The sequence below is a fragment of the Saccopteryx bilineata genome, chromosome 4, assembly GCF_036850765.1.
Source record: "Saccopteryx bilineata isolate mSacBil1 chromosome 4, mSacBil1_pri_phased_curated, whole genome shotgun sequence".
NCBI lineage: Eukaryota > Metazoa > Chordata > Mammalia > Chiroptera > Emballonuridae > Saccopteryx > Saccopteryx bilineata.
The window spans coordinates 102,776,368-102,790,587 of NC_089493.1; the positions used below are offsets into that span (position 1 = coordinate 102,776,368).

The 14,220-nt window shown below is 35.3% G+C and overlaps 1 protein-coding gene across 4 annotated transcripts in view; it reads left to right on the forward strand.

Moving 5' to 3' along the window:
* Window positions 1-14,220, forward strand: part of SCFD1 (sec1 family domain containing 1) — a 130,963-nt gene that overhangs the window by 36,263 nt on the left and 80,480 nt on the right. For all 4 annotated transcript variants that reach the window (XM_066277651.1, XM_066277650.1, XM_066277652.1 and 1 more), the window contains 4 exons: window positions 8,203-8,342; window positions 12,290-12,380; window positions 12,976-13,049; window positions 14,083-14,164. In XM_066277651.1, the coding sequence (XP_066133748.1) occupies window positions 8,203-8,342; window positions 12,290-12,380; window positions 12,976-13,049; window positions 14,083-14,164 (387 nt within the window). The remainder of the gene's footprint in view (window positions 1-8,202; window positions 8,343-12,289; window positions 12,381-12,975; window positions 13,050-14,082; window positions 14,165-14,220) is intronic.

Consider the following 14,220-nt stretch of genomic DNA (forward strand, 5'->3'; position numbering starts at 1 on the left):
CAAGGGAATGAGTATAGAGAGAAGAGGTTCAAGAACTGAACTGAGGCATTTCAACATTTAGAGGTTAGATAATGAATAGAATCTAGCAGGAAGGAGCAACCAATGAGGTATGAGAACTAGATCTATATCATTTTTGAAGCCAGTGCATTCAATGTTTAAAAGAAGAGGCAGGCATCAACTTGGACATATGCTAAGGACCCAAGTTACCATTGCCTGTGGCAGTGTCAGGCTTATTAGTGACTTTGGTAAGAGCAGCTTCCATAGTGTAGAGGCAAAATACTGACATGGGTTTAAGAAAGATTGGCAGGAGAGACATAAGAGTGAATATAGATAAACCTTAAGAGTTTTGCTATGTAGGCAAGTTGAGAAAAGGGGTGAGTTTTGGAAGGGGATGCCATGTAAAAAAATTTTTTTTTATTTTATATATTGAGTTTTGAGGATACAGTTAAAGCTGGAGACAGTGCAACAAGCAAGGGTTTAGGGTAGAAGAAACTAAAGAAACGAGCCTAGGCAGGGCTGTTTTGGCTCACTGAGAAATAGAAGTGACAGTGAAAGAAGTGAGCCAAGGTGGGGCAGCTGTCAGCTCACTAGGAAGTCAGAAAAGGAGGGCCTTGGAACAGATTTTGGGGGTTAGTCCAGGATGAGCTGCCTCTGCCAGTTGTTCCCCTGGTTGCAGGTCTCAGGAGGTCTCCCTTAGAGTTTAAGAGATGCATGCCTGAGAGGGAAGAAAGGAGTGGGCCTGATCCCAGAAGGGAAAGCACCACAAAAAAAAGAAAAGATTTTTAACAGAAAAGTTACAGCATTGTTGTGTATCAGTGGGAATGATCAACAGAGAAAAGTTGATGCAAGAGATAAGAATATCCTATAAGTCTATAAGAGGCAGTAGTTACCAGAATAACTATAGGCTAGAATTTCTCAACCTTTTCATTATTGACATTTTGGATTCAGTAATTCTTTGTTGTGGGAGGCTGTTCTGTGCATTGTAGGATGTTTAGCAGCATCCCTTGTGTTGACCCTCAGTGTTTCCCAACCTTTTTTGTGCCATGCCCCACCTTAACCTTTCTAAAATTTTTATGTCCCCCCCCATGTAACATACATAATTTTTAACATTAAAAAATTGATTTGTTCACTTAATAAACATAAATGATAGGTTCTAGGAAGAAATCACTATGCAATTGTTAACAAAACACAGTAAGTAAAATTTCAAAACATATAATGAAAAACAAATTTAAATTCCAAATAATTTTAATACAGATTTTTCTATATTAATTTATTATTTTAATTTAGTGTGATCCTTGCTCTTGATGCTTGCTGCACAGAGATTTTATATTAGGTTCCAATTTGGTTAGCTTTAGTCTCAAGTCTCCACGTTGTGTTATATCCAGCCGATTTCTTTTTTTTACCAGTAAATCATTTACAGCACTAAATCCACATTCAGCTAAAAATGAAGATGGAAACGGTAGCAATAGTTTTCTTGCACATTTGGTTGAATTTGGGTATTTGATTTCTGTTTTCTCACAAAGCCATGCCATCGCTCCTTTGATATTAAATAAAGCTTTAACTGACTCATCATTTTGCAATTCTGCGAGTTCTTCTTGATACTGCATATTTGATATATCAGACAAATCCACTAACATTGGCTGCATCATCCATGTTGGGAAATCAATTTGTTTTAAATCAGAAAATCTTTCTTTTAAATCAGCCGATAGAATATTCAAATGATTGACAATAACAAGTAAAGCGGTATCAGTTACTTCACATTTTTGGAGCCAATGAAACTGTTTAAAGTTTTTGTTGTTAAAATGTTTCTGACAGAACTCAATATTGGTAATGAAACCAAATATCTTTGCTTTTGCATCGACAAGAGTTTTATTTGTTCCTTGAAGTTGCTTATTTAATATATTTAGTTTTTCAAAGATATCAGCTAAATAACTCACAAATGCTTTACCATCTATTGTTAACAGATACTTCATTTCAGGTTTGTCGCTTAAAAAATCACTAAGAGTATCAAACAGTTCCATAAATCTTTTCAAACAGTTTCCTTTAGATAGCCATCTTACTTCAGTATGAAGTAAAAGTCTCACATGGTCTTCATTTTGTTCTTCACAAAATAGCTTGAAAAGACGCTCACATTTGGCACTAGCTTTAATAGCATCAACACACTTTATTACTGTATGTAATACTTCATTCAGAACAGGCGAGATGTTTTTAGCTACCAAGTTTTCCCTATGAATAACACAATGCACAAGAATCATTTCTGGATTCGCATCTTTCATCCATTTTAAGCAGCCATTTTTCTTGCCCATCATATTGGGAGCACCATCTGCAGCACAAGATGTTATATTTTTCATTGGTATATCATTGACATCTAAGTAGTTTTTTAGCTTATTATATATATCTTTGGAGGTAGTGGTGCTTTCTAATCTTTTACAGAACAACATTTCTTCAGCAAAATGTCCTTTATCAATATATCTTACGTAAGTTATCAATACTGCCTCGCTGTCTCTCAAAGTTGATTCATCCATTTGCAAGGTGAATTTTCTTGTTTTCAGCTTTTCAATAAGTTGTTTTTCAATATCCTCACTCATTTCGTCTATTCTTCTGCTAACAGTATTATCACTGAGTGGCATAGCTTTTACATCTTTGTCATCTTTTTTAAGAACCGTTTTAAGAAATGCTGATATTGACGGTTTTATTAAATTCTCTCCTATACTGTGATTTTCTCCAGTTTTAGCGATGAATAAAGAAATTTGATAACTAGCCTCAAGAACACGATTATTAGTTGAAGTATGAGCAGTAGAGACTTTAATGTTGTTCTTTTTTCAAAATTTTTCTTTAAAGTTTTAAAGTAACTCAAATCTGAATTAGTATGAGCAGTATGTTTCACCTTCAAATGCGCCTCAAGACGACCTCGTTTCATTGATTCGTTGGTCAAGCATTGCTGGTATAAAAGACAAAAAGGAATCCGCTCATCGTGAACAGCGGGTATGAACCCAAATTTTAAATATTCCTCCGAATATTGATGAGTTTTTTTCTTGCTTGCACCACTCTTTTTACTATGGGCTATAAGAAATAAAAATAAGATCAATTAAAAACTAATATTAAAATATGTGTTAAAATATATTCAATGTGACAGAGTAAACGTATACTAAAAATTCATATTTATTTAAAGGTATATAACACATTTACTACACTACCACCGCAAATCAAAAGGTATCTATATTTTTTCCACTTGACAAAATTTTCTGGAAAGTTATGCTTCTAAAATTAAAATTGTCGTGCATGCACTATTATAGGCCCAATAACATTTATAAAATATTAGTGCTTTCTAGCCCCGATGCAAGAAGTACTTAATAAAGAGTTTAATATTGATAAAAATAAAATCAAATACTTACCAATTATATCTATACTATATATATATGTATATTTATTAAATCAACGAGCTTTTACAACAGTTTTGACTGACACTTATTTCAAATTAACACCAACTGAATGATGTGAAACACTACAGAAGTTGTGATGGGCCAATTAGGTGAGAATAACTGCGTTGTTTAGCGAGTTTTTAAAACGTCCAGGGTTCCCCGCGGCAGACGGCACACTCCGCGGTGAACCCAGGATGAAGTTTACTTGACGACACCAGTCACCCAGTTGATATTTTGGTCTCGTCAAACGAAATTATACTTAATAATTATTTACTGCAATTATTTAAGAATTGCATTTTTTGTTAAATTTGGCACCGATATCTAGCACTGCATTTAAATGGCCCGGGGCGAAAGAGTTAAAGTCGCGTCAAGTCCATTTTCAAGTTGCCCCCCTTAACTATCGAATTATCCCCCCTGTGGGGCGTGGGCCCCACGTTGGGAAACACCAGGTTACTCAGTCTGCTGAAGGCCCACGGTCAAGGCACATATGAGAGAGCAATCAGTGAACACCTAAGGTGTTGCAACACACAACGAAAAACTAACGATTGATGCTTCTCATCTCTCCGTTCCTGTCTGTCTGTCCCTGTCTATCCCTCTCTCTGACTCTCTTTCTCTCTCTGTCTCTTAAAAAAAAAAAAAAGAATCTGAGAGTAGCAGGGAAGACATCTGTGCCAGTCTTGGGTTCACTGATAGGAGATGTGTGGTGACTAAAAATGAAGTGGTTAATATGTAAGAAGGCTACAGGGGACAGCCAGTTCAGTTAGAGCGAGAAAGTACTGTGAAAGTTTAGAGTTGATGGTCAGAATAGGAGATTTTGCTGATGACCAAGAATGAATTCCAGAGGAGACAACAGCTGTTTCAGGAGTCAGGCGAAAATGAGATCCAAGATCCGTAGGGGGAAGTATAAAAAGCCATACAAGGATTGATGGGCATGATGAGATTGTTTCTGTAGTCTCAAATTAGATTTTGTTGATGGGGCCCTGCCTTGGGTAGGACAGAGGGGCACCGTCTGAGAACATACAATTCAGGGATCACCTCTTCACTCTTCCCAGTGGTTTGTGGAGAGGCTCTATAGAGTTTTAAGATACTGGGGTCCTTTCTAATTACTGAACTTGAAGAGTTCTTTCAGAAATAAATGTACACTTTGGTTTGACTAGAGGAAATAAGATGTATGTCAAGTAATTGCAATAAAAGAAATATGCTCTAAATCTCCATTGTCAGAAGAAAATATTGGGAAATGTAACTTAGAGCAGAGATTTCCTTGAGGTTTTCACTGTTCCTGAGTAAAGGACTATGAAGTGAGTTTTTATAACCAACCTTTATGTTAATTTTTTTGGTGCTTTACTTTTATTCTTGTATCCTTATGAGATACACTAATTCTTATGTTCTAAGTTTTTTACTTTGCTTCACAGAATAAAAAGTTGGCAACCTATATCTTTATAGAATGCAGTGCAACCACTATTCATTAAGTGCCTACCCTGTACCCAACACTGTGTGAGTCACTGGGGTACGGGTGAACAAAGCAGATGTGATCCCTGCTTGCATATTGGGTAGAATAGTGGGTTTTTGTGACCATTTGGGTTATCTTATTGTTGTTTTTATTTTTTGTTATAAATTATACAGCAATATACATCTCTAGTTAACTTTTGGGGGGTAGGTTCTCAGAAATTATACTATTTAAGCAGTCTTTTCTCAGCATTATTATTAGAATATTAAGGTGTTATGAAATAGTTGTTTTTTTTTTAATTTAACACAGGAGTTTTTTTTGGTTTGTTTGTTTTATTGACTTTAATGAGAGAGGAAGGGAGGGAGAGAGAGTGACAGGAACATCAATCTGTTCCTGTATGTGCCCTGACTGGGAATAGAACCAGCAACTTCTGTGCTCTGGTTGACGCTCTAGCCAACCAAGTATCCAGGCAGGACGAAAAAAGTATTTTGAGGAAAGATTGGTTTTAGTAACTATACAACTTATATTGACAATCCTGTTCATTAATTTTAATACAGTTTCTAGATGTGAAAAAACTATAACTTGAGATATCATAAATTTGATGATTGTTAAAGCTGCTGCTTTTGAAGTTTTCCTCCAAGCTTTTAAAATTCTTAATTATACTCTTGACTTCCACAAGATGGAGTAAAAGTTCTAGATAGGAACCATTAACTTGAAATTGGAGCTTTTTATATTAAATATCTTTGCCTAAAAATCTGGAACATTGATAATATTTATATATCAGACCTTGGTCACAACTATGAAAATTCACACAGCTTTCCTTTGTGCCTATATTAAACATAGTCATTTAGTATAGGAAATAGACTCTTCTGGTGAAGAACTCTGCATTGCCCTTTCCTTATCTTGGGATATAAAGAGCAAAATTAGGCCTGACCAGGCGGTGGCGCAGTGGATAGAGCGTCGGACTGGGATGCGGAAGTACCCAGGTTCGAGACCCCAGAGGTCGCGCACGGGCTCATCTGGCTTGAGCAAAGAGCTCGCCAGCTTGGACCCAAGGTCGCTGGCTCCAGCAGAGGGTTACTCGGTCTGCTGAAGGCCCGTGGTCAAGGCACGTGTGAGAGAGCAATCAATGAACAACTAAGAAGTCGCAAGGCGCAACGAGAAACTGATGATTGATGCTTCTCATCTCTCTCTGTTCCTGTCTGTCTGTCCCTGTCTATCTCTGCCTCTAAAAAAAAAAAAAAAGCAAAATTAGTATTAGAAGGACATGATACCTTTCAATACATCTTGGTTGTGAGAGGGGTGGGTTTGATTGTTCAGGTTATCCTTAGGCAGAAGGACAGATATTATTCCATCTCGGTATCTCTCCTTTTTTGGCCTTTGTTTTTTCTAGTCTTAGGTGCTTTTTTGTGCCTTTAGCCCTCTGACTCTTATTAGAAACCTTAAATCAGGATTTATACTAACATATTTAGGGAGTTTAATAAAGTTTATTTATTTATTTATTGCCACTCAAGGAAAAAAAGGAAGTGGTTTCCAAATTAATATATACATTTAAAAAGTTATTAGGAAAGCATTTTAGAAGCACTTACTTTATTAAAGATAATTTGGTTTCAATATAAAAGATGCCTAAGTATAGTTCAAAATTTGAACGTTTGAAAGTTGATGCTACGTTGACCCTCTAATCTTTAACACAAAACTTCTTACCACTATGTTGGCATAGTTTCAGGCATTTGCCTAAAACTCAAAAGTATAACATAAACATTACTCATTTAATCCAAGCACAGATTGTTTATAACTGAACAAATTGAAGTTGTTCATAAGAAGTTTCTACTAAAGGTGTGTAGGCTATGTATAAACCCAGAACACAGGCTTGATTTCATTCATTTTTTTAATGGTATGGTATTCTTTCAGCATTTCCATGTTCATTGCTATTTGTGAATTTGGGTTTAATTTTTATGTAACCTAACAGAAAGAAAAGCATTATTATTTACTAACCTAGCGTTAGGTGCTACTGGGTTTTCCCTCTTATATCTTCGTTGCTTAGTATATAAGATTTTGAGACATTTATTTTATCTTTATATAATTAAGCATTTTATAAGTACATTGAATTTGCTAAGACTTAGAAATTTAATCATTAATTAAAACTTATCTTAGAATTAAGATGATTGAATTGCATCATGCTAGATAATTTATTTATATAATTTATTTCTTGCTCATGGTTCATTTATTCAGTTACTGATAGCCCTGTTTTATCTCTAGCTCCCTATTCAGAATAGAGTTTAAACCATAAAATACTGCTATTACATGAAGGAACCCTCAGGCCAGAAGGATAGGAAAAGGTTAGAAAAAGTATTCATTTTCACTTTGGTTTTTTTTTATGTTTGTTTTCAGAGAAAGGGCAAAAAAGAAAAATCAAGCCCCACTGGAGTAAAATTAATTCTAGGTAAAGAATTGTAGCAACTACTTTTCTAACTAACTTAAAATTTATGTGAAAGGGAGTACTATTATTGTGACTTCTATTGGAATTTTTTTAAAGTGTAATCCATCATCAAGTAACAGATCAGAATACTAAGACTCTGTGAGTTTAAAAATCATATTTAAGATTTTTATATTGGGCCTGGCCTGTGGTGGCAAAGTGAATGGAGTGTCGACCTGGAACACTGATGTTGCAGGTTCAAAACCCTGGGCTTGCCTAGTCAAGGTACATACGACAAGTGATCAACGAACAACTAAAGTCAAGCAGCTATGAATTGATATTTCTCATTCCTCCCTCCTCCTCCTCTCTCTTTAAATCAATAAATAAAATATTTTTTTAATAAAGATTTTTATATTGGAAACAGCTAAGCATCAAGAGGCCTGGTCAAATAAATAGAGCTGAACATTAGACTACTACATAGGTATGAGAAACGTGAGATAGATGTACATAAGTAAATAGAGAAAGAGCTCTAAAATACATCATAAAATGAGGAAAGTGAGGTAAAAATATATATAATATAATCCAACTGTTTTAAAGAAAAATTAAAAAGATATGTCTATGCTGATATGTGAAAGATATTTTTCTAGTATATATAAGAACCTTAACATAGTTTTTAAATATTTTTAAAATTTTTAATCCTCTATAGCTACTGCTTTAGTTGAAATACACAAATAATTAAAAGTACATTTGTGTGAAACAAAACATTGGAAGGAAGTCTTCTAAATTTAATATCCTGTACTTTGTCCTTGGAAATCATAGAAAGGGCAACAAGTATCTGTTATTTTCCTGTTGTAGGAAATGTTATGGTTCTTATTTCAGAAAACTATTATTTGATACAGGATTACTTTTCTTTTTAGGATTTTCACTTAAACAGAGTTAATTTGGAAGAATCTTCAGGATTGGAAAATTCTCCAGCTGGTGCTAGACCAAAGAGAAAAAGCAAGAAGTCTTATGATTTAACTCCAGTTGATAAATTTTGGCAAAAACATAAAGGAAGGTAAGTAAGAAAAACATCGTTAAGTAAAAGAGTCACCCCTTAAAAATAAATGAAGATTCACCCTGACTTAATTTATTTGATTAAGAAAATCCAAAAGGTCATGGCAGTTCATCTACACAATGAATAGGAGCTATAATTAAACAGTCCATTGATATATGTCATTATTGCCTGATTGCTTCCTGACTGCTCTGTTGTTTCTTGGTAGTTGTTTTGTAGGGGCCACTTCCCCTTTCAATAAGTTTATACCATATGATTCCGTAGATTTTACAGTCTTCCTAAATTTTTGTTGCTCTCCCCACTAACCTTCAAAAAGGTCATTTCTGCCTCTCATTAAAATGGGTTTTTGCAATAGAGAAACATGGAGGTCTGATTTTCCCTTTCTGGTTCGTTTGCCTGCATACAAACCTAGTTTTATATATCTGTGGAAAGAATGCCAAAGCTGGAAAACCAGATTTATTTAAAATCCATTGGAAATGATAAGTGAAAAATTGTAATAGTTTGTCATGTGATTTATTTTAGGCAAATACACAAATCCCATGTGGTGCTCTGTCCCCTTGAAGTTTAGACTACATTGTGGGCTCACTAATTGTTGTATCATGGCTAGAGAAATCATTCTAAACCAACAAACAAAAATTATGCCTTTGAGAGAAAAAGAATATTTCTCATCAACATTTATAGTAGAATAATATTATTTTGAATATTTTAAGTGTTACTTGTATCACTATATAAATATGTCTATGTCTTTGATATTGCTGTTCTTTTTGGCCTCATATGTTGAAAGAGAAGTAGGATCTAGAGGTTTAACATGTTGGGGGGTTTTGTATGTTTTATCTTTTTTGTTGTTGTTAGCAAGACAGAGAGAGACAGACAAGAAAAACAGGAAGGGAGAGAGATAAGAAGCATCAATTCGCAGTTGTGGCACTTTGGTGGTTCTGATTGCTTCTCATATGTGTCTTGATCAGGGGGCTTCAGCCAAGCCAGTGAGCCCTTGCTTAGGCCAGCAACCTTGGGCTTCAAGCCAACGGCCTTTGGGCTCAAGGCAGTGACCATGGGGTCATGTCTATGATACCACGTTCAGGCCAGCAATCTTGCATTCAAGCTGGTGAGCCCGTGCTCAAGCCAGTGACCTTGGGATTTTGAACCTGGGACCTCAGCGTCCCAGGTTGATGCTCTATCCACTGCACTACCACTGGTTAGGCTGTTTTATCTTTCTTTTTCCATAAGTTTTTAAATACTGAAAAGTTATACTAAAAGCAAAGAATTTTATTTTTCTCTACAGAGAAAGCCATTATGTTCTTCTCTCTGACTATGGCAAATTTAAGTTCTGTTATGATTTACTTTCATTTTAAATCATTTTCTTTTTAGAATTTTATAGTCTACATTTCAGAATGATGAAGTACAAGCAGTTATATTTACATTATTCATAGAGGATGTGTAATGTATTTTAAAATTAATTTTATAATTTGCATTCCCTAATAGAATAAAAACTTTAAAAAATTCTATACCCAAATATGGAAATTTCAAATACTTTCTTTAGACCATATGTTTAGGAATAATCCGATAGTTCAGCAGAATGGTAAGAACTTTAAATTTTTGTTGTACGTAGGAATAGCCCCCACACAACTCTCATTCTTAATGTTGCACTAAAATAGTAATGTGGACACAAAGGACACAGAGACAGTATAGAGTTAAACAAGTGACTTAAATCTCTCGAGTTTCATTTCCTCATCAGTAAAATGGAGGGATGATAATTCTACCTATTGCTCAGAACGTTGTTATGAAGATTGAGATAATATAAAGTGACTTGCCAAAGTCATCCAGCCTTAATTGGTAAAAACAGGGTTAAAACCCAGTTCTGGCAGATTCCAAGTCCCTGATCTTAACTACTAATATTGTATATCTGACCAAGGTTGTAAATAGTATTAAATGAGAAAATAGACACAAATTATTATCAGAGTGCTGGCATGCAGTAACCACTCAATAAATGTAAGCTGTAATTATTGTCTGTTAGCTCTGAGATCTGAAGCTACTAGAGATTTGAAGGATCATCTAGTTCAAGCAGCACATTTTATGTGCTCAGTGCAATTTTTACCAACATAGACTCTGCTGGAGTTGGGGTTAGTGCCTGCTTTGGTCATACTAAACTGGACTATGCTCCTCAAAACCCTTTAAGAATTTCTGTCATTTCAGTCAGTCTCCATTGGATGAAATGTACTGATCATTAATGAAGTGTTATCAAGTGTCAGGGCTGAGGAGACAGGAAGGTTTAGTTACTGATGAGATGTGACCTTTTTTTTTTAAAGAGAAAAAGTTTCTGGCTTCCCCTAACGTTGTAGGTGAAAAATACTTGTTAGGAGTCATTTCATAGTCAACGTATATTCATCTGGAATTATTCAAGATTAGTCCAGAGTGACATTTTCTACCAGAACTACTCAGTGATAACAGATCAGTTGTGTCTGAAGTCTATAGAAATTACTGCTAAACTGCACTCATATGAAAGAAGGTAGCAGATGTTAGACCAACAAAACTGTCACCTATGTTCTATTTTTACCAGTAGTGTTTTAGGATATTAAGCTTACAGAATTAAAAGATTTTTTTTTCAAAGTTACTGGCATGTAATGCTTTTTAAATACCTCCTTTGTAGTTGCATGGACTCTGACTATGAGTTAATTTGGGAGGTAACATTTAATTGATGTTTGATATGCCATCTTTGTTTTTCAGTCACTTAGATATTTTATTTTTCTTTCTAATAGCATATAGTTGAAGAGAAAATGTGATATGGTTAGTGAAGAGAATAAAAATAAAATTTTAATTTCTTTAGATGTATAAGTGTTATGATATGCATTTTAAAGAAATAGTATTTGTAATACACAGTTACAAATTAAACAGTGCACGGGGTTAGGGGCAAAGATTTCTCCCCAGCCCCCACCCCCACACAATGGAAAATTTGCATATAACTTTTTTTTTCAATTACAGTTTGCATTGAACATTATTTTGTATTAGTTTCAGGTACACAGCCTAGTGTTTAGACAGCCACATACTTTACAATGTTTGCCCCAATATTTCAAGTACCCACCAGGCAGTTCATATAGTTATTATAATAATATTGTTGACTATATTCCCTATGCTTTACTTAATTCCTGTGACTATTTTGGAACTACCAATTAGTAGTTCTTAATCCCTTCACCTTTTTTACCCAGCCCCCAATTCCCCTTCCCTCTGGCATCCATTATTCCCTGTATCTGTAAGTCTTATTTCTATTTTGTTTGTTCATTTATTTCTTTAGATTCCACATATAAGTGAAATCAGTGGTACCTGTCTTTCTCTGTCTGGCATATTTCATTTAGCATAATACCCTCTTGGTCCATCCATGCCGTCACAGATGATAAGATTTCATTCTGTTTTACGGCTGAGTAACATTTCATTGTATGGATGTGAAGTTTTTTTAATCTACTCATGTGTTATGGGTATTTAGAGTACTTCCGTATCTTGGCTATGTGAACATATAGGAGTTCCTATATTCTTTCAAATTAGTGTTTTGAGTGTCTTCAGATATATACCCAGAAGTAGAATAGCTTGTCCATAAGGCAGTTTCATTTTTAATTTTTTAAGAAATCTCTGCACTGTTTTCCACAGTGGCTGCACCAGTCTACAATCCCACCAGCAGTGCAGGAGGGTTCCCTTTCTCCGCATCCTCACCAGTACTTGTTGTTTGCCATCTGGCAGGTGTGAGATGATATCTCATTGTGGTCTTAATATGCATTTCTTTGATGATAATGATGTTGAACATCTTTTCATACATCTTTCAGCCAGTTCTGTGTCGTTTGTGGAGAAGTGTCTGTTCAGGTCTTCTGCCCACTTTTTAATTGGATTATTTGTTTTTGTAGAGTTGTCCTGAGTTCTCTATAAACTTTGAGTATTAACCTTTCTGTGTAATACTGTTTCAGTCCATTCCCAGAAGTTGCAGAATCAGTTCAGCAAGAACTAGAATCATACAGAGCACAGGAGGATGAAGTTAAACGACTCAAAAGCATTATGGTAAGATTCTGTTTACTTTTTTAGAATTGTAGAGAAACAGAAGAATATCTGGAGGGAGAAAGAAATTAACTATTTTATCTCTCCTAAAAATTCAAGGCTATTTATTGCTTTATTTTTTAAAAAATGAACTTATATTAAAGATTTCTCATAAGGAAATCTCAATACTGAGAAATAGAGCAAAATTTTTTAAAAGAATAATACGAATCTGGTTTGAAAAATATATATATATGCACCTTTATTTTAGAAAGTGTTTTAGAAATACATGTTTCAGTGCTACTCATACTATATTTTGACCTAACTTCAGATTTTAGCTCTACTGTTTATGACTATGTGACCTGTGACAAATTTGGGGGCCACTTTCTTTATCTGAAAACACCAGCTGATCCTTTTTGAAATCATCCACCATTTGTTAGGCTGTTTCTGGCTGGAACTTTTCTATAACTGTCAAAAGGCATATGCTTGCGCCTTAAAGGAGAATTGTTATTCTGAGTGACCTAAACCTTACTGTTTTATCAGTGATCTTAGAAATATATTGATTTTTATGCTTGGGCTTGGGATGTGTGAGTTGTTACTGGGACCTTTTTCTCCTACCCAGGGACTAGAAGGGGAAGATGAAGGAGCCATAAGTATGCTTTCTGACAATACTGCTAAGCTAACATCAGCTGTTAGGTAAGGAATACATCACATCCTCTTTGAAGTCTTTGTGTTGATAAGATTTATTTAGAAGGTTAAAAATTTGTTAATATTTTTAATAATAGCATATACCTTTAAGTTTAAAGAACTAAATTGTGTTTTACATGATCAAGCTGGTTTAAGTTCCTTCTTTCATACAGCAGATCATTTGCTTCTTTCACTAGGTGGAGAATTGTATGATGGGGATAATTTTACCAAGAAGATTTTATTAGTGATAAAGTAATGCAAGTTATATAATTGTTACTATTACTTTATTAACTAAAGGTTAAGTTTCATTGGGATATTTTAAATGCCATCAAGGAGAGAGGAAACTTTTTTAGAAATATAGATACAATCATATTTTCATTCTTCTGATATTTTGGAACCAGAAAGTGAATGGTGGAGCCCTGGCTGGTTGGCTCAGCGGTAGAGCGTCGGCCTAGCGTGCGGAGGACCTGGGTTCGATTCCCGGCCAGGGCACACAGGAGAAGCGCCCATTTGCTTCTCCACCCCTCCGCTGTGTTTTCCTCTCTGTCTCTCTCTTCCCCTCCCGCAGCCAAGGCTCCATTGGAGCAAAGATGGCCCGGGCGCTGAGGATGGCTCTGTGGCCTCTGCCCCAGGCACTAGAGTGGCTCTGGTCGCAACATGGCGACGCCCAGGATGGGCAGAGCATCGCCCCCTGGTGGGCAGAGCGTCGCTCCATGGTGGGCATGCCAGGTGGATCCCGGTCGGGCGCATGTGGGGGAGTCTGTCTGACTGTCTCTCCCTGTTTCCAGCTTCAGAAAAATGAAAAAAAAAAAAAAAAAAGAAAGTGAATGGTGGAATAATGATATTTGGGAAACAAGACTATTTTAAACTAAGAGGCACTTCACCTGTATTAAATTCAGTTGATAGTTTAACTTGTCATTTTGTTACTATTTTGCCATTCTAAGTTTCCTCAGAGAAAACACCTAGGCATGAGTTTTATTAAGGTCTCTGTCATTTTCTTAGAAAATTTAATGGTTAATTTTCAATGTTTTGATACTTACAGTTCTTTGCCAGAACTCCTTGAAAAAAAAAGACTTATTGATCTCCACACAAATGTTGCCACTGCTGTTTTAGAACATATAAAGGTAAATTTAACTTTTATCCCCTTCACAATATAATTTCTATTTATGTAGGGCTTTAT